Source organism: Grampus griseus (assembly GCF_964374135.1).
Source record: "Grampus griseus genome assembly, chromosome: 3".
In the NCBI taxonomy this organism is placed as follows: Eukaryota; Metazoa; Chordata; class Mammalia; order Artiodactyla; family Delphinidae; genus Grampus; species Grampus griseus.
In genome coordinates, this window is record NC_139019.1 from 106,849,731 (window position 1) to 106,871,990 (window position 22,260).

A 22,260-nucleotide genomic window follows, 5' to 3' on the forward strand; every position below is an offset into this window, starting at 1 on the left:
ATGAAAGGAGACATGGATCTCTCTGTTTTGCCAAATAACAACCATCCTGACAAATTCCTGCAGCTTGACGTGAGGTCTTTAATGAGGAACTCAGCCCTTCTTCAGGCCAGTCTGGTGAAGTTTCCGGGAGGGAATTACCCTGCTGCACAGCACTGGCAAAACCTCATCTACTCACAGGTAAGATGTGGGAGCACATAAATACGCGGGCAGGGTCTTGCTTCTTTCTCATTATTGGCCATTTCGTCATTTGTGCAAAAAGAAAGCTATAGGGAACAGAGTGCAAAGTAGCTGCTCACACTTGCCATAGAAAAGGTCTTTCTCTCTTCCTTAACATAAGGAGACTTTCTCTGATCGCTTTATAAATTCTGTGAATTTTCCCAACCATTCGTTTTCCTCCAAGCACTAGCTTCTCAGCCTGTCATTTTAGATTTTGCCTAGCCCTCATTTTATACCTTCCCTTCAATTTTTTTCAAATCAGTTACTACATTTGCAAATAAGGCTCTGGGGGGAACCCTACCTCTGTCTTTTGGGTAGTCTAAGCATAAAGCATCAGAAGCTTACATTGTGTGGGCTCATGCATGGCCTCTGAGAGAACTGAATCTTGCTTCTGCCTCATTTAGACAGACTCCCTTTGATCTCATGCAAAAGAGATTCAAACAGTGGAACAATGGCAACCTAATGATGGAAAGAAAGAAAACAGAGAGAACTCTCCACCTGGGAAAGGTGCTGGTTATTATTTTAGAGGTTCTTTTTTTTCCACAGGTGTCCATGTCTTCATTTCTTGCTTTCTTCTTTTGCATCTTCCTTCTTTTTGCTAACCAAAGGGGAAGAATAAAACTGTGATGAGTTCCATGTGCTGAAATAAACATAAATAAACTTGACTGTTGCACAGCTCATGAAACAGGAATAATCTTTGTTTAAGATGTGAGGGCTAATGGGGTTAAGGGTTAGTCAATTTAGAAACAGGAAGAAGCATGTCATTTCAGAACAGATGTGACTGACCTGCAAACCCCTGCAAATTATTAAATCCTTTGGAGTGGCTCAAATTCCCTAAACAGAAATTTGTTTTCTTTTAAGAAACAGTTGCTACTCATGAGTCCTGGTGTAAAGTGACTCCTTTGTGGTGTGTTTGTGGGCTCCTCGGGACCTTTATCATGAGATCATTCAAAATCAAGTACACTTGGATGATTATGTAAGTGTTTCCTCCATCTATGAGGATTTTAATTTATTTCCATTGTAAGGCAGCCTATTATGAAAACTAACTTTTCAAAAATTTTACATCCTTCCCTTTTGTAATCCTCAAAACCCATCCATACACACCTTTTTGGTGGTTGCTTTTTTTGTGTTTTGTTTAAGTTAAATGTGATGAAATTTCTCCTTTGTCTTATTGTTTATATCATGGAATAAAATGATTCAAAACTCAATTCAGAGAACCTTGGCCCTCCTGTGCTATGAAGTTTAGTCTAAGAAAACATATCCAATAAATTCCTTTGAGGTTGGAACACATCGATCTAACATCTTTTGTTTAGGACTGGAGCTGACCTATTTCCTTCATGTGGAACTTCACAGTTTAAAGCTCTGTTGAATGTTGTTCCTAAACCTGAATGAAATGCAAATTTTTAAAGGGCATCTCTTTCAACAGGCCCTGATGTGTTGATATAGTTATTCAGGGCAAACCAAGAAGGTAAAAGTCTGCTTCATATGTCTTTGAATATGTTATCGGTAATTATAAACTATAGATAAACTTTATTAAGTTATACTTTTACCCTAAAATAAAATGTTAAATGACTGAATAAATATTTCAGTTCAATATACTACTGAAATAACGCTTGGAGAGAAGGAGTAAATCAATTACGAATTTAGTTGAGTAGGTGTGTCACAGATTATGAGTAAAAACAATTACATTCACTACATTAGATTGCAATATGTCAATAAGTAATTCTTCTCTCCTTGACTGGATCTTAAAATCCAGGAGTGATATATTCATTGGCAAAAAAATAAATCTAAAAGAAGTGAACATATAAAAGTTTTAAGGGGCTTCCCTGGTGGCGCAGTGGTTGAGAGTCTGCCTGCCAATGCAGGGGACACGGGTTCGAGCCCTGGTCTGGGAAGATCCCACATGCCGCGGAGCAACTGGGCTCATGAGCCACAACTACTGAGCCTGCGCTTCTGGAGCCTGTGCTCTGCGACAAGAGAGGCCACGATAGTGAGAGGCCCACGCACCACGATGAAGAGTGGCCCCGGCTCGCCGCAACTAGAGAAAGCCCTCACACAGAAACGAAGACCCAACACAGCCAAAAAAAATAAAAATAAATAAATTAATTAATTAATTAAAAAAAATATTTTAAGTAGCTGTGGTGATACCTGGAATAAGGCACTGAATATACCAGGTGAATTTAGGTGTTAGGGATGCAGAAGGTGGTAGGCAGCTGTTAAATAGTTCTTAATTTAAAACCCTTGCTCTGTTGGCTTAATGTCTCACTCTGCTAGGGAGACATTATGCCAATTGGGAGAACGTTGAATAAAGAGATTTGAAACTTGGTTTCTTGTCTCAAATCCACAATAAACCAATTTGAGAGACATAAATTATGGCCCTTATTAAGTCCATGCCTTAGTATTTCCATTTGCAAAATTAGGGTAATGCTCATTTTACATATTTCCTGAAAACTGAGAGCAAATAAAATAAGGTAAAAACAATTGACAGGATTTCTTATAAGAGTATAAGAAATTTGTATCATCATCATCATCGTCGTCACTTGCCAGTATTCCAAAATGTGTTAAAATTACCCTATCATTAGAATTTGGAAAATAGCCGATAATACCACTTGCATTTTTTGATGTATACGGTGGATGCAGGGGGGTATGTGTGCGTGTAGGTGTTAGAGGATGTAGTCAATACATTTGTCAAGCTATGTGGCTAACTCAAGCAGTTAGATTTTATACTCCCATGAAATCCACACAAGCTTCAGGTTTGTGTCAGCTTACCCTTTGGTCTCATACCCTCCATGTGCATGGTGTTTAGAATTCAGACTACCTCATGGAATGTCAAAGGACTTAGTCTACAAACATTGCCTTCAACGTTGGTAGTAACTCAACAGTTAAAACAAAGATCTCCTAGGGACTTGCCTTGCAGTCCTGTAGTTAAGACTCCGCACTTCACAGCAGGAGCCACAGGTTTGATCCCTGGTCAGGGAACTAAGATCCTGCATGCTGTGTTGCATGGCCAAAAAAACCAAAAAACAAAACAGAGTACTGTATTTATATCCATAATTTATCTTTTAAGCTTTTTTAAAATTCACATTCCACCTTCAGAGGCAATTCTCTAAGCCATTTTACACAAACGGAAGCAATACCGTATGTATAGAAAAGTAAGCACAGATGTCCTCAGGCATGCCAGTATCTCCAAACACTGTTCATTCCCTCTATGTGGATACACAGGTCACCTGTATTTGCAGGGAGAGAGTACAAGCAAATATTTCTTGATTCCACTAGATTTATACTTCTTAAATTCTTTCAACTAGAGAAATAAAGAAGCTTCCTAATAAATTTCTTTTCAGTGCAATGAACAAACTTTTGCCAAAACCTAATGTTTCTGGTTGTTAAAATAATTTGGGGCATGTATCTGATGAAGGCATTTGGAATTGTATCCCAAATTTTTCTGCCAATCCCTTTATAAAACGAGGTAATAAAAGGAAAAAGCTGATTCCTTTTTTTTGGTATAAATGATAAAACATGTTTTTTCAGATATTGTGGTGGGATTTTTTTTTTTTCTGATTAGCAGTTAGACTTCAGAATCTTTTCAGGTTAATCTATTTCTTATATCTTTTCCTGGCTTCCATCACATCTGTTTGAGAACCCAGGGGATTTCTGTACTAAACCTGTGAACTGGAACAAAAGACCAAGGGTAAGGAGGTTACTCTTCCCTTGGTTTCTAGACAATGTCATTTACTGGGTGTATTTCCTAATCACCTTTCCTCACTTTTTTTTTCAGTCTTATAACTCTTTTCCCCTTAAATTCTAATATCTGTTCTTTCTATCTCAGGTTTTTTTTTTTTTTTTTTTGGTATATCATAACTGTATTTCACAATCTGTCTCTGAACACGTGTCATGCGTTCTCCTGGACTGTCTCTATTCCCAATACTCCATTTCCTATTTCAAAAAAAACAGCCTCCTATGTGCAATAGGCTCCCGTTTTTAAGCTTATATTTGGGCAAATGTTATAGGACTTTTGAGGTACTTAATTTATTCTCTAGGAAGTAGATTGAGGAGCATCACTGAGCTGCTCAGGCAATTATCAGGACATGATTTATCAAGTTATGCTAAATTTACACAGTTCACAAAATCTCCATTGGGGTCAGAAATTCACCCTTGGATGGTATGCTGCCAGAAGCATTACCCACTTTGTCCCACCACACTGCTCCCAGATGAGACCCAAACGTCCCTGGCACTGAAACTGTATTAAAAGCACTGTGTGTGTCACAGGAACACATGTGGGACTCCAGAGCCCTGGTTACTTGGAGAGGAAGGCAGGAGAGGGGGTTAAAGAGAGGTCTGGGTCAGACCAGGAAGGCTTCAGAGGGTGTTGTCTAGATTTTTTAATTTTTTCCTGAAAATTTGGAGGGGTTGATGAAAAATTTTAAGCAAGAGGATCACATGATCAAATTTGTGTTTCATAAAAGTAACCATTCTAGCAATTTGGAAAACAGAATTATTGTGGTCAGTGGGGAGCTGCTTTCTAAGAAAAGTTGTCTGTGGGCTCACATGTGCAATATAACAAAATGCCTTGTTTGCATTATGATTATGATAGGAATTACATTGTATGTGTAGACCAAACTGGGGAAATGGAAGTCTTTATGATCTTGATTCTCCCAGTTCATGAACATGGTATATATTTCCATTTATCATGCTCTTCGTATAGCCTTCAATTATGTCTTATAATTCTCCACATAGAAGTTTTGCATATAGTTGTAATGTTTATATCTGAATACTGATAGTAATTACTGCTCTTAAGAATAGGACCTTTTAAATCATGTTTTATAATAAAGTATTACATATGCTATTGATTATTGTATATTGATTTTGAATCCAGAAATTGTATTAAAATCTATTTTACTTTGATGGTAAGTATCCCTGTAGATAATCATGTCATCTACTGTTTTGTTTCATTATTTACAACCCTTATTCCTTTGATTTATTTATTTAATTTTTAGTGTATTGCTCAGAACTTTGCAATAACGTATGAATGTTTGTGATTACTGGCATCCTTGTGTTAATTCTGAAACCAAGATAAATGCTTCTAATATTTGAACCATTAAGTAAACAGTGCCCTGGAAGTTTTGGGCAGATTCTGTTAGTTTAAGAAAGTTCCCTACTCTTTCCATCTTGCTAGGAAATTTACTCTAAATATGTTTAAATATTTTCCAAATATTTTTCACAAGGTACTGCAAACTTCTGTGTTGTTTCTTTCCTGATAATTGGTGAGTCACATTAATCTTTGAATATTAAACCATCCTCCTGGTAAAACATCCTTTTCTGGTATAAATCTTTCCTATCCTAGTATATAAAATATACATATTGTAGGATTCTGTTTAGCAATATTTTATTAATGATTTTTTCATTTATGTTTATAATAGAAATTGGCCTATAAAAAATTACCTTTTCTTTTACCTACTTCCCTTGTCTGGAGTTTATACCAACTTCATAACATGAGTTGGGGAGTATTCCTTGTTTTTCTATATTCTAGAAGAGTTCAACAAGATAGAAATGATCTGTTTCAAGAATGTCTGAGTGCTGATTACAATACTCATTCAGCCTGGTATTCCTAAACCTGTGTATGTTTGGGGTCGATTTTAAACTATTGATTCAGTTAGTCAAATGATCACTGGTTTATTAACATTTCCTATTTTTTCCTTAATTAAATTTTGTAAGTTATATTATGTGGGAAATCGCCCAATTGCATGTAAATTCTTAAAGTTACTCAGATTATACTCCTATTACAGTTCTTAATCTGTGCTATGTAACTTCTCATGTTCCTTTTACATTTCTAACATTGTGAGTTTGTATCTTTTTTTTTTTTTTCCCGGAGAAGTATTACCAGAGATATTTTTAATCGGTTTAGCCTTTTCAAAGAAATAGCTTTCAATATGGTTGATTCTCTCCATTGTATATTTGGGTTATTTTTCTTCATAATATTTATTGATTTCTCCTTCTGTCCTTATTATTTCATGTTGACTATTTTCTTAGATTTACTCTGCTGTTTCCTTTTAAGGCTTTGAATTAGATGTTTATTACTTCATTAATTTTCTCATTCTGCTTTTATAATGTGAGCATATATGCTTATAATACTCCCTCAAAAGCTGTTTCAGCTCCAGTTTTCATTTTCATTCTGCCTAAGTTTTTAAATTCCCATCATTTATTTGAAATGTGTTTTAATTTCTACAAAATGTGGTAATTTACATTATCTTTTTGATCTTAATGTCTAAATTTCTAATAAGTTGTCTGTGATCAAAGAGCATGATCTATATAATATTGAATGTTTGAAATTTAGAGTCCAGGACATTACCAATTTTTGTAAATATTCAATGTATTTTTAAAATGAATATTTTTAGTCGTTGAATAATGACATCAATGTCTTTGATCAAATGTGTTGGTTCCATTGTTCAAACCCTCTTTATATTTAATAATTGTTTTATCTGCTTGGTAAAAAATTATATGTATAAATTTCTCCTAGTTATCTCAAGTTTTGCTTTATATATTTGAGATTATTTTACTAGAGGCATACAAGTTTAGAAATATTATATTTTACTCATTATGCCTACATTTATTCATTTTCCACCAACACTTTCTTCACCTAACAAAGTCTTTTACCTGAAAGTTTATTTTGTCTGATATATATACTTTCTTAGTAGTTAGTCAGGCTAAATTATGTTATGGAAACAAAAATGCCCAAATTCTTAGTGACTTGACTCAATAAAATGTATCTGTCATTCATACAAGATCTGTCGTGGGTGGGAAAATTATCCTAGCGGCTTGCTTCCAAGTGGAACCCAGACTGTTCCTTTTTGAGGCTCTATTATATCAGAATTTTTATGATGCTTGTAGCTAGAAAAGAGAGAGAGAGACTAAGCCAAGGATCAGGGATTTTAGGGGTCAAGCCTATGTCCCAAACTAGCTGTTGTATGCCCATGAAGAAGAAATGGGTTTGCTGAGCACCTAGCCAGACTCTGCCACAGTCTATCATTTTGTTAAACATATATATACTTATATGTTTCATCTTCCTACACACAGCATTCATCCTTCCCCAGAGGTACTAACACCAAAGTGAGCCAGTCACTACATTTAGCAGATGTCCCAACCATATCATCCTATAATCTTTGTTGGAATAGGAACAGGATCGCTACAGTAATTCTTCTTTTCTGAATGGGAAAAATGAAAGACGACAGACACTACCCAAAGTAATTCTGGGATTCCACTGAAAATAATGTGTGTGGGTCTCCTTCCTTGAAGGTGGGGAAGGTGGATTAGGCCATGATTCTGCTTTTCAGAAGACTTTCTGCTGCATTGTTCTCTAGGGTCCCCAGTCCTACCCACTAGGAAGCTGCCCCTTGTTCATCATTCTCTTTTGCCATATCAGAGTGGGCCCTCCCTTGAGGCTGTAGAAGCTTCAAAATTTACTCCCATTTATGGATATTTGGAGGCATAGGGTTATTGTTTTGTTTTATAATTTTGAACAATCAAAAGCTTTTAGTTCTAGGCTTGTGGTTTCTTTGGTGATACATAGCTTATAAAACTTAGTGTGAGCTATTTATTAATGTAATCATATCTATTTTGTTGCGGTCAGGTCTATAGGTCAATAAACACACCTTAAGTTCTCTTAAGGCATAGCTCTCAAATAGGCTTTTTTTCTTTTATTTGGTTGCGTCGCGAGGGCTTCGCTCTGCTGTGTCGGGTCTTCGTTGCAGCTCTCGGGCCTCTCTCCCGTCACAGGCTTCTCTCTACTTGTGGGGTGTGGGCTCCAGGGCACGTGGGCTCTGTAGTTTGCGGAACACAGGCTCTCTAGTTGAGATGTCCAAACTCAGTAGTTGTGGCGCATGGGCTTAGTTGCCTTGCAGAATGTGGGATCTTAGTTCCCAGACCAGGGGTCGAACCTGCGTCGCCTGCATTGGAAGGCGGGTTCTTCACCACTAGACCACCAGGGGAGTCCCTCAAGTAGGCTTTAATGGTTTGCTTTTCTACCTCCATTTCTCCATCCTTTAACTCAATGACAAACACCTGGAGGCAGTCAGGAATAATAGTTTTGAAACCACACCCTAACAGGACCTTTACCCTGAGTCACTTCGTTCAGCTAAGTTGTTTTTATTTTTTAATGTTTCATTTGATTTTTTTATTTATTTATTTATTTATTTATTTTTATGCCTGCATTGGGTCTCTGTTGCTGTGAGCGGGGGCTACTCTTTGTTGCGGTGCACGGGCTTCTCATTGCAGTGGCTTCTCTTGTTGTGGAGCACAGGCTCTAGGGAGTGCAGGCTTCAGTAGTTGTGGCTCACAGGCTCTAGAGCGCAGACTCAGTAGTTGTGGCACACAGGCCTAGCTGCTCCGCGACATGTGGGATCTTCCTGTACCAGGGATCGAACCCCTGTCCCCTGCATTGATGGGCGGACTCTTAACCACTGCGCCACCAGGGAACTCCCAGCTAAGAAATTTTAATCCGCTTTTTTTTTTTTCCTCAATCCATTTTTTTAAATGATTCTATATCTTAGTGTTTGAGGTCTATAAACAGCCAGATTTTTAACAATAGAAGGCATCAAATTTCCAGAGTTTCTCTACTCTTTCTTCTTGCAAACTATTCAGTTCTTTCTCTAATGTCATCTTTTTCTTGTATTACACCAGCACTGTGTTCCTTGTACATAAATGCTCTGATTATTTATAATACCTCTCCTACAGCTACAGGGGATTAGATTCCAAATGACCACAGATGACACTTATACCAAACACTTTTCACTGTATTATGTGAATAACCATCAATCCGGCTTCCAACATCCCTTTCATCCCTTTCCACTTCTTGACTGCTAAGCCAATGCCCACATTTGTAGAATTTCAAGATATCACTTTCTGTATTAAGGAATGTAGGCTAGGCTACACTGTAATGACAAAGTACCTCTAACTAAAAAGAAGAAAAGCATTCTTGTGCATGTCTGAGGAAGGGCAGATGGGTTTGGGGGGCAACTCTTTTCCAAGCAGTATCCTAGGGCTTGAAGTTCTTTCATCTTAAAACTCTGCCATCTCAGAATCCTTGCTTACAGTGACACAAAAATGGAAAGTGAGGAAGAGTGAGCCAAAAATCATGTTGGAGAATTCAGGGGCTCAGCTTGGAAGTGGTCTCTGTTACTTTTGTCCACACATCATCAGAAGAGCTGGCCCCAGTTTAACTTCAAATTAACTCCTAATAAAGGCAGTCATCCCTTGTACTCAGGAAGGGAAAACAAAATTGCTGAGTATTTAACCAGTCAAATACCAGCTCTTGTTTCTTTATATTTGCCTGCTATATCTTTTTCTAAACTTTCACTCTCATTTTTTCTGAGTCCTTATATTTTAGGTATTTCTCTTGTAAATATTATATAATTAAATTTAATTTTAAAAACCTGATATGACAGTCTGTCATTTAAATAGAGGGTTTAGTCTATTTACATTTAACATGATTATTTCAATTTTTTTTCTATTTTCCTAAGACTTTCTCCTCTATATTCTTTGTTTCAGGTTTCTTACCTTTTAGATTAATTTTCCTTTATCCTTTTTCTTCTGATCTACCAATTTAGAAGCTATATATTCTTTCTCTATTTTTTAGTAATATCTCAATACTCTCACTGAAATGACTTCTTAAAATTTCCTAATTAAATATATCTGTTAAACTTTTAACTGTACAGTTTCAGTTTTCTTTTATCTTAAAACTCACAAATTAGTGGTTATTCTTATTTCTATTTTACCATAAAATCAGTGCTTCCTTAGATTTCTGTATATATTTGTCAGTTTTTTCTTTCTTTTTTTTTTTTCTTTGTTTTGCCTAGCATTCCTTCCTGCCTCTTAATCTTTCATTCTATTATCAGGTTTCTTCTTACTGAAGTACATTTTTTAGAGATTCCTTCTGTTTTGGCCTATTAATTGTATATTCTCAGTGTTTGTCTGAAAGTCTTCTATATCACTCTTTCCATTAAATGATAGCTTATACATAAATGACATAAATAATGATTAAAGTGTATAAAGGGTAAATGGACAAAGTAATGGTTAATACAGAAGAGCCTAGGTAAGCTTTGAAGTGTTACTTTAAGTATTTTTAAAAAGAAGTTACTTTAGAGCTTATATGAGTAAAATAATGGAATTACTGTTGAGTTTCCTTTTGTTAAGTGTAGTCCATCTAGAATGTGGAGTGAAAAGTTAAACTCAAATACATGCTTTGTTTCCTTTCTTAAGAGATTTTGAAAAAATATATCAAAATACAAAAGAACCTCAACCATGATTAGTATTTTCTATTTCTTCCATAAAATTCTTAATAAAGTTATTCTATTAATTTTCCCTTCACATGTCCTTCAGACATGAAGTTGTCAAATGGCACCAAGTCCTAGGATGAACATCAAACATTCAAGAATATAGTTTAGAATTAATGGCTTGAGTGTTCTTTTAAAAATAGCTCTGATTATTTTTCTGTCTTTTGTATATTAGTTTTTCAAGATCTTTATACATTGTAATAGAAAGTATTATTTTTTCTTAACCCCCGAAACTGTATTTTTCTGATTTATAGAGCTTTCTTATTTAAGAAGCTCAAGGAATAGTCCAGCAGGCAAGAAAACTGACAAAGTCAATTTTTCAATGTTAGAAGAATTATTTCTCTTCAAAGATAATCAAAGATATCTAGCCTTGAAGAAAAAAACTTGAGTCAGAATTATGCTAAACTGAAACTATCTAAATTTTGTATCAAATTGTTTTTTCTCAATTCAGAAACATTTTTCATGAGGTCATCCATCTTAAAGATAAACACTAAGTCAAGATGATTTATTATTTCATTACAAACTTCAATATTATGGAATATAAATTGATTTTGAGCAGACCAACAACCTAATAAAGTCAGAGATGATCTCCAAGTTGAAAGTCAGAGATGATCTCCAAGTTGATCACTAAGTATGTAAAAAATGTCTGGACTAAGAAAATTAGATAAACCTAAGGCCAAAGAGAATGTGAATGGTTTTATCTAGGTGATTTTTTGCCAGCCATTTCAGAAGGAAACTATATATAATATTAGTTCACAACTTAGCTTATATAAACACATATTTAATGTGACCTATATACCCCAATAGATACTGAGGGAATCAGTGTATTAATGATTATAAATATAACTCAGAAAAATATTAATTGCTATTGAAACTTCTCTGTTTAAGAAGACTGAAATATATGAAACACATTTATTGAAAAATTTCCTGTAAATTAATGAAATGTGTCACCAGTTTTTAAGGGTTAAACCTAAGTGTTCCAAAAATTAACTTATGTAGAGTTCCTCTCCCATGATGCCCCATCATAAATGAGACGTTACTATAAACTTTTTTTTCTTCTCAATTTTATTTGTCCAATGAACAAATTTTAATCTAAAATTTTTCTACCTTTGTGATAGTTTTGTAGTCATAAGAAAAAAAAGCAAAGTAAAAATATGAAGGTCATACCAGACACAGAAAAACCACTTTGTATGATTCCATTTATATAAATGAATACAAACTGACCTATGCTGTTATCCTACTGGTTATCCTTAGGGAGGGAGAGGGATAGTAACTGGAAGGCAGCATGAGGTGTGCTGGTAATGGTTTGTTTCTTGGTAGTATCTTGGGTTTATTTGGTATGTGAAAATTTATAATATATGCACTTTTATAATATATGCACTTTTCTACATATATATCATGCTTTAATAAAAAAAAGTTTTTAAACATCTAGAAGTCAGAATTAGAGCCTTCCAAAAGCCAGCTGGTCTGTAGCTACATATAGGAGTGCAACGCTAAGTTAGTCCAATTCTCCAAGCTGCCTGAAATAAGAGTCCTAAGGGAGTTCCCATGAAAGCCAAGGCATATCTATAAAATGCCTTTTAATCTTGATTTTGCTGGATTAATACAGCAATGTTAAATTTTTTTAATCAGTCATGGAATGCACAAGTAGAAAGAAATAAAGTGTCAAATCTCAGTGCAAATAAGCTGGGGAAAAATGGCTTTGTTTAGAATTCTACTATTTGAATTAAAGAACATTGTCCTTTTTCTGTTGTTATAAAATAGCATTTTAATGAATGATTACTGAAGCTCAACAAGATCACATGCAAATAAATAACTCAATTAATGGTAGGATCCTAGGTCAAACTGGATCCTAGAATTCTTCCTTCATTCATTGTCCTAATCTGTTGGGCTTCCAGGCAGAATCAGCAAGCTTTCAGGTACAGTTATTTCACGTTGCCTTCCTTGTCATCAGTGACCTATTGGTAAGACAAACTTTGTCACTGTGCCTCCTGACAGAGAGAGAAGAAGAATATTACTGCTCAACGAATGAGGAGATCCAGTTTGGAGAGTGCTGTGAGCACAGAGAGCCCCCCACCATCCCTGTCATCAGTTCTGAAGAATAACCCACTATACGGTGATGAGAGTTTGGAGGATGGTATGGAAGAAAGAAAAAAGAATCCTTCATGGACCGTTGAGGAGTATGACAAGCATTCCCTGCACACAAACCTCTCTGGGCATCTGAAGGTACTCAAGGCAAAGAATCAACTCCTTTAATTGTTGAGGGAGATCAGTTAAATAATCCTAAAAGAAATGGGTACTGAGGTGAAAGGCACTCTTCACTAGGCACAAAATTTCCAGATTTCAGGTCATTTTGGCCTCTGGCTTCACTTTCTCTCTCCTAGTCAGTAGTTATGTTTATTTATGTGTTTTGTGTTTTACAATTTCAGCAATTACCAGCATCTCTACAGTGTAGAGAGAAAGAAATGGTGTGACACAGAAGAAGGGTTTACCTGGAAGGTATCAGGTTTTGAAAGTTAATTTGCCAGATTAAGTATGTTTCCTCTAGTTTTGTGATCATCTATGTTCATGAATACTTAAGAATTCCTTATTCTACATTTATTCAAAAATATTGACTAAATGCTCTGTCTTAGGCACTGTGCAAGGCGGTTCTCATCAAAGATCATTTTATTTCAAGCCTACTCAGTGATTTAAGATTGCAAATTTACATTTTGGCCATTTTCCTGTGTCTCAGTAACAAAACAAAACAAAAACATTTCAACACAGGAAAAGTATGCAATGAACTCATTCACCCAGCTTAAACCCAATTCAGGTTTTTCTTTTTTTTCCCCCTGGTGTCACCTATCAAATAGAGGGTCTTGGAATACCTGAAAAGCAGGGAGAGAGGCCCTCTGTTTTCTGAGTGCACTGGATTCCTACCCAGCCTTGGCTTACCTCTGCCCACCCTAGGGCCAGAAAGGTCTAACATTTTCCAAGTACTTCCTTTAACAATGTATGTCTGTTCTAAACCCCATACTTTAATCACCTACAGATTTTTCCTGCTAAAGGGGACAGCATTATGTCCCTCTAAAGTCCTACACTTTTTAAAATCTCAAGTGTGCACTCCTTGAAATAGTGTCCAAAGTCTTTGGAGTTTCTTAGTCTCCTAGTGGATTTAGTGTATCTCCTCCTTAATGTAGCCTCTTTTCCAGAGACGTTTCCATAACAGATGCTCCCCTCTAGCAACAATAATCTTGTGTTTTTTAATCAGGAATCTAAAGATCAATACCTGTAGGAAACAACCTTCTGCAACTAGGAAAAAGTGTATTGATTTATTTCACAAACATTTCTTGACTGTATGCTAGAGCCTCTATTCTTTTCTTTGTTGTTTACATGAATGATAAAGGGACTATGAAGATGAATATGACTCTCCTTGCCCTCAAAATTTCATCTAACTGAGCAAAGACAGAGGAAGAGGATAGTGGATAGAGGATAGGAAGAACAGTGGAAAGTGCTGTGCAGATTCAGAAGAGGACAGAGTCCCACTGGATTAAAAGAAGCCTTTATGAAAAAGTTAATTTATGCTGGACTTGAAGAATGTGTACAATTCCAGAAGACATAGGTTGTTTGTATGAGTGGAGAGGCCCTCTTCTGTCAGAAGTGGCAAGAAAAAAGGCACATATACAAGAGGGTGAGAGAGTTTGTCAGAACAATAGGTAGTCCAGTTTTGCTGGAGCTACAGTTTAAGTAATAGAATAATGGTGGGGGGTGGGGGGAAGGCTAACAAACAGACTCAAAAAAAACCAAAATTTCAAATGTAAGGCTAAAGAAACTGAACATTATCGGCACTGAGGGGTAATATTTTGTTGGACAATACCATGACATGCTTAGGAAGACTGAACGTGAATTGCTGGATGCATTGCTTTACGAAAGCCAGGGCCGGCCCCCTCCCCACCCATCCTCTATCTGTACACTCACCTCAGAGCAGAGGCCCGTCAGGTCAGAGGCTTGTATGCAGACCTCATGATGCTATTTTGAGAGATGCTTCTGGAAGTCATGGCTTTTGTTTTTATTAGGATCTCTTCTTGACCTCATCATTTCAACTTCTTTCATCACCGTCCCTACCGGTATCTCCTAATTAGCAGACAGAGCCCCCAACCTAATTTCTGAAACGTTTTCAACTACTTTACAGGCCATGAAAGTTCCATGTGCTTTTGGCCACTCCCATTTTTCTAAATTACTAACTTTATGAATAAGAAAGGAGAAAAGAAGCCCATATTTAGTTACAAAGTCAAGCTATAGGCAGAATGTAAGAAAGGATAGTCTCCATTATGGAAGTTCTTACTGAAGAATGAGGCATTAAACTTGCAGGCAAAGTGCAGGCCTCTGATTAGGACACAGACACAAATGAAGGATAAGAGTGAAGTAGGCAAGGATTTTTAAATCAGCTATCCTTTTGCACACGTCATCCAAATTTTATTTTAATGTTTTCGCTTTTCTAAGACTGGGAAGTTGAACCTAGTAGCAATGTGATGGAAGAGTTATATTGCCTTCACCAGAATCCACCCAGCTCCCCTTCCTCTTTTAGCAGTCTGAAGCTAGTTCATTACCCTTGTGTCCAGCCATGGAAACTGGCTGACTTTAAGTCCACTGAGCCTAGAGAGGCAGAGAGAGGGTGGGCAGCCCAGCTACAAGCCACTGCAATATTCCAAATGAGAAATAATAAGGCCTGAAGTGGGTTTATGAAAATAGAGACTCAGCATTCACCATAAATTTGTTGTATGTCTAACAGATGCCAGTTATAGACACTGAATCATTAGCACTGAAAAACAGCAGGAGAAAATAGGAGGGAAAAAATATATATGTGTGTGTGTATATATGTTTTACGTGTATAGACAGTAGATTTTGCAGATGATTCATTGGACATAGGAGATGACATTGAGTAGAAGACAATTTCTCAGGGTTGAGTGGGAGACAAGGCCAGTGAAAGAATCAGAGACATGGGGCCTAGGAGGTGATGTGGGAAAGGATATACTGGGTCCTTTCTCCAGAAGGTCAAACAGTGCCAGAGTTTCTGCATGCCAACATGCTGTATTCCGCTACAAGGAAGACCAGAAGATTGAGAAGCGTGGAAAAGACTCTTTACTCTTGGTCTTACTCCTCCTTCCATGGAAGTCAGCTTCTGGATTTACTGAAAAACTCAGCAAACATCTTTATCCCTATTATGCCAACAAAATCAAACCCCCAAGGCTCCGCTAAGGCAAGGAATTTTAATTTTATTTCAACTCACTAACCTGATTGACACACAGTATTTATGAGTTGTAAGAGACACGAAATTAGCGAAAAGATGACAGAAACGCTCTTGTGTTTCTGACCCTGCAATGTGAGCAATTTATTCAGTAAGCCGTGCAGACTTCCTAATGAATTCTCATGCAGACCTACAGGTGGAAGCTGAGGATTCCTGGTCAACCAGGAGGCTGTAGCTACATGTTCCTACTATTCAAGGAAGCCTAGCCTCTCTTATTTGAGCAGTGACACTTAGGACAGTGTGAATATGGACGTAAAGTACCTATACGGTCTTGTTCTGCAATCTCATTGAGTCTGTAACACTGACTGATCCTATTCTTCGTGTAATTTTCTTTTAGGAAAGTCCTAATGACCTACGGTTTTGGTTGGGAGACATGTACACACCCGGTTTTGATACCTTACTGAAAAAGGAAGAAGAACAAGAGAAGCATTCAAAATATTGTCGTATAGGTCTGATTTTGCTCCTCATTGCCTGCGTCTTGGTTTCCATAGTAACTGTTAGCACTTTTTTCACCTAAAGAAACTGCCACAGACACAGTGACATTTCTTTAAAATCTTTCTAAATAAACATTTGCAGAAAAACTTGTTTACGGAGTGTGAATGTATTGTCGATGGTTCAGTCAAATATAATTGTCTCGTAGAATGCAAACGTTGTTTGAGATATGCTAACTTTCTCTACTTTGTCCTATGAAACCTTTGTAAGAATCCCAGCCTGAGCTTTGTCCTTTGAGAAGCAAGAATTCTGGGGATCGTAACCAATAAAAAGTTAATACAGACAACCAAACTTAAACACTTTGATAGCGAACAAAACAGCACCAACAACTGTCAGCAGCTTTGTCCTAATGCCTACACTATATTCACCTTTTTATTTCTATTTTTATTTCTTTTTTGATTATCATTTTTATTGGAGTATAATTGCTTTACAATGTTGTGTTAGTTTCTGCTGTACAATGAAGTGAATCAGCTGTATGGATACCTATGTCCCCTCCCTCTTAGACCTCCCTCCCCACCCCAATCCCACCCATCTAGGTCATCACAGAGCACCGAGCTGAGCTCCCTGTGTTATACAGCAGGTTTTTAAACACTGTTATCACCCTCCTGTCATCACTAGGAAAGTTGAGCAGATCATTTTTTGGCCAACTGCCAGGTATACAGGATACAAGCTTCTGGTCATGCTGCCTGTTGGGTTGGATTCATGCTGTTTTATCTTCCTTTATTCCTGTTTAAGCCAGAAAAAAAAGGGGTAGGGATATTCAAACATTTTTATTTTCCCGGTAATCCTTTATGCCTCAGTTTCATGTTGCAATTTTCATAGACCTAAACTTGTACAGGCCATAGTTATATAATTAATCACATTTAGATCCAGTTGTGCTTACTGATTGATCCAAATTGGCTAGTGTGACCCCTGGTGGCGGTCAGGGTATATCAACAGCCCTGGCCCTAAAAAATCAGAGGGAACGCTAAGAGAACAGAACTTGAATACTAACTGTGCCTTTTGCTAGAACTCTTGGACCCTGAGCAAGTCATTCTCTCTGAAAAAGGATAATATCACCTCCCCAGTAGGGCTTGCCTAAGGACTAAATAACAGGCATAGATAAGAGTAATGCCTGGCTCCTAGTAAGTAGTTGCCTAGTTAACTGCAGTCTTTACCACTAACATGGTTTATCAGCACCTGAAGTCACCTTACTTTGCACGCAGATACCTGGGAACGTGGTTCTGGGCACAGAAGGAGAAAAGTCACCACCCTTCCCTTTCTCCTTGGACACCCTTCCCTAAGTCCCTCGTCCCCACTCCTTTCTCCTCATTCAAGACTCCTTGCTGCCCCCAGACTATCTCAGGCAGAAAAGAAAGAGGGACATTCTCCTCTTCCCATTAGTCAGGTTTTGCCCTTTTGGGGTTGCCATATCATTTTGTTGTTATTTCTCTTAAAAATACTTGAAATAAAGTACATTAAAATACAGCGTGACTGTACAGTAAAATCCTTGTGCACAAAAATTCTCTTAAGCATATTTCTTATTCCTCCTCTTCTTTATGATAGGTTCTAGTCACAGTTAGAACTGAATTAAGAAGCAGTGAAGGTCCTGGGGGCTTCCTGAGGGCAGGCACCCCCTCACTGCTTATGCCTCGTAGACAACAACTTGCTATTACTCTGTTTTCAAAGCTTGAGTGTCCAGTGTTTGCCTCTAAGGGATTCAAACGTGTTCAGATCTCTGCTCCACACGGAAATCATTTGTGCTACACCAGGTTACATCGGGCTGTCCAAGGCCACGTACAGGTAAGGCTCTCTAAAAGCACGAAGCAGAGGTAAGCATAGAAGTATGCAGCTGCCCACTTCATCTCATTACCCTTTTTTTCTGCCCAGTCAAGCGTTCCTCTGCTCCCTCTGGCCCTCCTGTACTCTCATCTACCATACTATCCAGTCATTTGTCTTTCAGCTTGGATGAGTTTACTACTTTGCTACTGCTCCCAAACCAGTCTTCATTTTCAGCCTTCAGTATAACTGAAGAATCAAAATATGTTATTGTTGCTCATCAGGTAAATGTTGTGCATCTACATGAGAGGGGAAGTCATAAGTAGAGAGAGTACATCCATGTGTGCACTAAAAATCATAACATGAGGGCAGTTCCAATTTCTCCTTCAGTATGGGTTTTGAAAATGGCTCAAGCAGAAAAGGCATAATAAGATCATGGAAAATACAGAGATGATGGCCCTAAATAGGCTTAAGTTCAAATATGGGCTTTCTGAAAAAGCTCCAATTCAAATTCAATGAACTAATGCTTTAAAAGCATTTAAATACAACCCCTGGCACATAGTAGGTGGTCATTAAATAATAACTATAATTATCTTCAAAGAAGTGACCATTTTAATCATTTCTTTTAAATTTTTTAAAATTAAGACTGGGAGCTATAAATTCTTAAATAATAATGGTTTCAAATAGTAATCTTTCCCAGGTTCTTTAGAACGTGCACTGCACCCCCAAAAAATCTGGGAGGCTTTTTGTTTTGTTTTGCTTTTGTGTATTAGGTTAATGTGTGGGAGGTCTAAAAGCAACTAGAATTGTAATTTTCTAGAGAAAAAAAAATTCCAGCTGTGGATACTTTTTAAAGTGCTGCTCTCAGATTTAAAAGAATTAATTTTTTTTTAATATATATAACCCATTAATGGCTATTCCAATTATATTCATGTTGCTGTCACCTAGTGGAGAGTTTGTGGTTGGAAGACAGAAGGGTGTGTGGCTGCTCTATTTATGCGGAGAGCACTCCTGCCATCTGGTGGTTTTGTTTACTGTGCCAGCCCTTAACCCATGAAAAAGCCATTTACCAAAGGGACACTTTACAGGTGGAGGCCTAATTCTGCCTCTGTGGTTAGAATCAGTGTGATCAGATGGCCAAAAGCTCCTGTCTTCCCTCTTGCAACCACCAATTTTGATACCATCTCATCTTGCAAGAAAAGAGATATGACTGACCTGGAGTCATCCTGACATTTGAAGGCAGAAGGGTGATCTCAGAGATCACCCCGTTCCCAACCTCCTCAGATTGCTTAAGATGTTAGGAATATTAAATAATTTGCGGCTTATTTCAGAGATAGTATGGCCTGAATTTCTGAATTTTTAGCTTTCCATATTGAGAGTGTCTTTATTTTTTAATTCCTCTTTTTCCTATACCTATTGTTTATTACCAGTTTTTAAATTCTCCTCTCATATAATTGAAAAGGTAATTTTATCATCTATGAGAAATAATTTTTAAAACTGTAATTAGATAGGTCTGTTAAATCTCAACCCCTCTGGATTTCTACTTACACAGTCACAGAGTCTGATGGACTGTGCTTTTTAGAGGAAAGATAACTTTTTTGGTTCCTTCCAAATAATCACTTAGTCCAGGCTCTTGCCCAACTTGAGATGAGAATATTCAACCAAAGTGAGCAACTTCAGAGACTGAACACAGCTTTCTGCCAGAGCAGTTGTTCTGCTCTCATTTTATGGACCCAGTGACTCATGTACCTGATCAAATTTCGCTCTGTGCAGACTGCTGGAAAAATTCAGGACCAAATTGGGGCCCTCTCTTCTTAAAAAGTATGAGGATTTCCTCGTGTGTTTTTCCTGTCCTGTCCTCATTCATGGCTCCATTTCATCGTCCATCCGTTGCCTCATCTTTCTCACTGCCTCAAATATATGGTATATCACAGTGCTCTATTTTGTAAATGCCTTAAACCTATTGAAAAGATGCAAAGCATATAGAGATGAGTACATAGAGAATTGTGTGTGTGTATTCTATATGTGTCCTATGTAAATCAAAACTAAATACAAAAGACTATCTCAAAAGAAGATTTTGAAATTAAAAATATCATCTTTTAAAGAAGGAAACTAGTTTTTTTAGTATAAAGTGTTTCCTGACTAGGTTTCTTTGGCCAGAAGAAATGAGATTCAAGACTCACAGTTTTACTTATTCTGTACTGCTATTTTCAAGTGCCTGACAAAAAGAAGAAAGTAAGAATTCTTCTTATGCCCATTAAGCCTGTTAGTTTTTCCCAATTAAGAAATGTGTTAAAATCTCTCACATTTGAATTAGCTTCAAGGTTGGTGAAACACTGTGTAGATAATTACCTGAATAATAAAACAATGGCTAGGCTATATTCAAAACTTTATCAGTCAGTATAAATGAAATAGCAGTTAACTAAAAGCTTCTTTCTAAAATTATATTATTTTAAAGGCCAGGAGGAGACCTTCAAGATGGCAGAGAAGTAAGATGTGGAGATCACCTTCCTCCCCACAAATACATCAGAAATACATCTACATGGGGAACAACCCCTACAGAACACCTACTGAACGCTGGCAGAAGAACTCACACTTCCCAAAAGGCAAGAAAGTCCCCATGTACCTGGGTAGGGCAAAAGAAAAAAGAATAAACAGACAAAAGGATAGGGACGGGACCTGCACCAGTGGGAGGGAGCTGTGAAGGAGGAAAGGTTTCCACACACTAGGAAGCCCCTTCACTGGCGGAGACGGGGTAGAGTAGGTGGAGGGTAAGCTTCAGAGCCACAGAGGAGAGCGCAGCAACAGGGGTGCAGAGGGCAAAACGGAGAGATCCCCGCACAGAGGATCAGTGCCAACCAGCACTCACCAGCCCAAGAGGCTTGTCTGCTCACCCACCGGGGTGGGCGGGGGCTGGGAGCCGAGGCTTGGGCTTCGGAGGTCGGATCCCAGGGAGAGGCGTGAACGCAGCCTGAAGAGGGCTAGTGCGCCACAGCTAGCCGGGAAGGAGTCCGAGAAAAAGTCTGGACCTGCGTAAGAGGCAAGAGACCATTATTTCAGGGTGCGTGAGGAGAGGGGATTCAGAGCACCGCCTAAACAAGCTCCAGAGATGGGCGCGAGCCGCGGGTATCAGCGCTGACACCGGAGACAGGTAGGAGACGCTAAGGCTGCTACAGCCGCCAAGAAGCCTGTGTGCAAGCACAGGTCACTATCCACACCTCCCCTCACAGGAGCCTGTGCTGCCTGCCACTGCCAAGGTCCTGAAATCCAGGGACAACTTCCCGGGGAGAACACACGACACCTCAGATTGTTGCAACATCACACTGGCCTCTGCCGCCACAGGCTTGCCCCGCGTTCTGTACCCCTCCCTCTCCTCCGGCCTGAGTGAGCCAGAGCCCCCACATTAGCTGCTCCTTTAACCCCGTCCTGTCTGAGCGAAGAACAGACGCCCTCAGGCGACCTACACGCAGAGGCGTGTCCAAATCCAAAGCTGAACCCTGGGAGCTGTGCAAACAAAGAAGAGAAAGGGAAATCTCTCCCAGCAGCCTCAGGAGCAGAGGATTAAATCTCTACAATCAACCTGATGTACCCTGCATCTGTGGAATAACTGAATAGACAATGAATCATCCCAAAATTGAGGCTGTGGACTTTGGGAGCAACTGTAGACTTGGGGTTTGCTTTCTGCATCTAATTTGTTCCTGGTTTTTTGTTCATCATAGCTTAGTATTTAGAGTTTATTATCATTGGCAGATTTGTTTATTGATTTGGTTGCTCTCTTCCTTTTTATATATATATTTTTTTCCTTTTTCTCTTTTTGTGAGTGTGTATGTGTATGCTTCTTTGTGTGATTTTGTCTGTATAGCTTTCATTTTACCATTTGTCCTAGGGATCTGTCTGACCGATTTCTTTTACTATAGTTTTTAACACTTGTTATCATTGGTGGATTTGTTTTTTGGTTTGGTTGCTCTGTCCTTTCCTATTTTTTTCTTTTTTTATTACTTTTAATTTTTTTTAAAATTTTTAATATTTTTTTATTTTAATAAATTTATTGTATTATTTTATTTTTTTCTTTCTTTCTCTCTTTTTGTCTCCCTTTTCTTCTGAGCCATGTGACTGACAGGGTCTTGGTACTCCGGCCAGGTGTTAGGGCTGTACCTCAGGTGGCAGAGCCAAGTTCAGGAC

General features: G+C 37.9%; 1 protein-coding gene across 1 annotated transcript; it reads left to right on the forward strand.

Moving 5' to 3' along the window:
- Positions 1–16,345, forward strand: MINAR2 (membrane integral NOTCH2 associated receptor 2; the record flags this gene model as incomplete). The annotated part of the gene is made up of 3 exons (XM_082650611.1): positions 1–177; positions 12,540–12,767; positions 16,166–16,345. 3 exons carry the CDS (start codon positions 1–3, stop codon positions 16,343–16,345), a joined length of 585 nt encoding a protein of 194 aa, XP_082506737.1.
- Between the last annotated feature and the right edge of the window lie 5,915 nt (positions 16,346–22,260).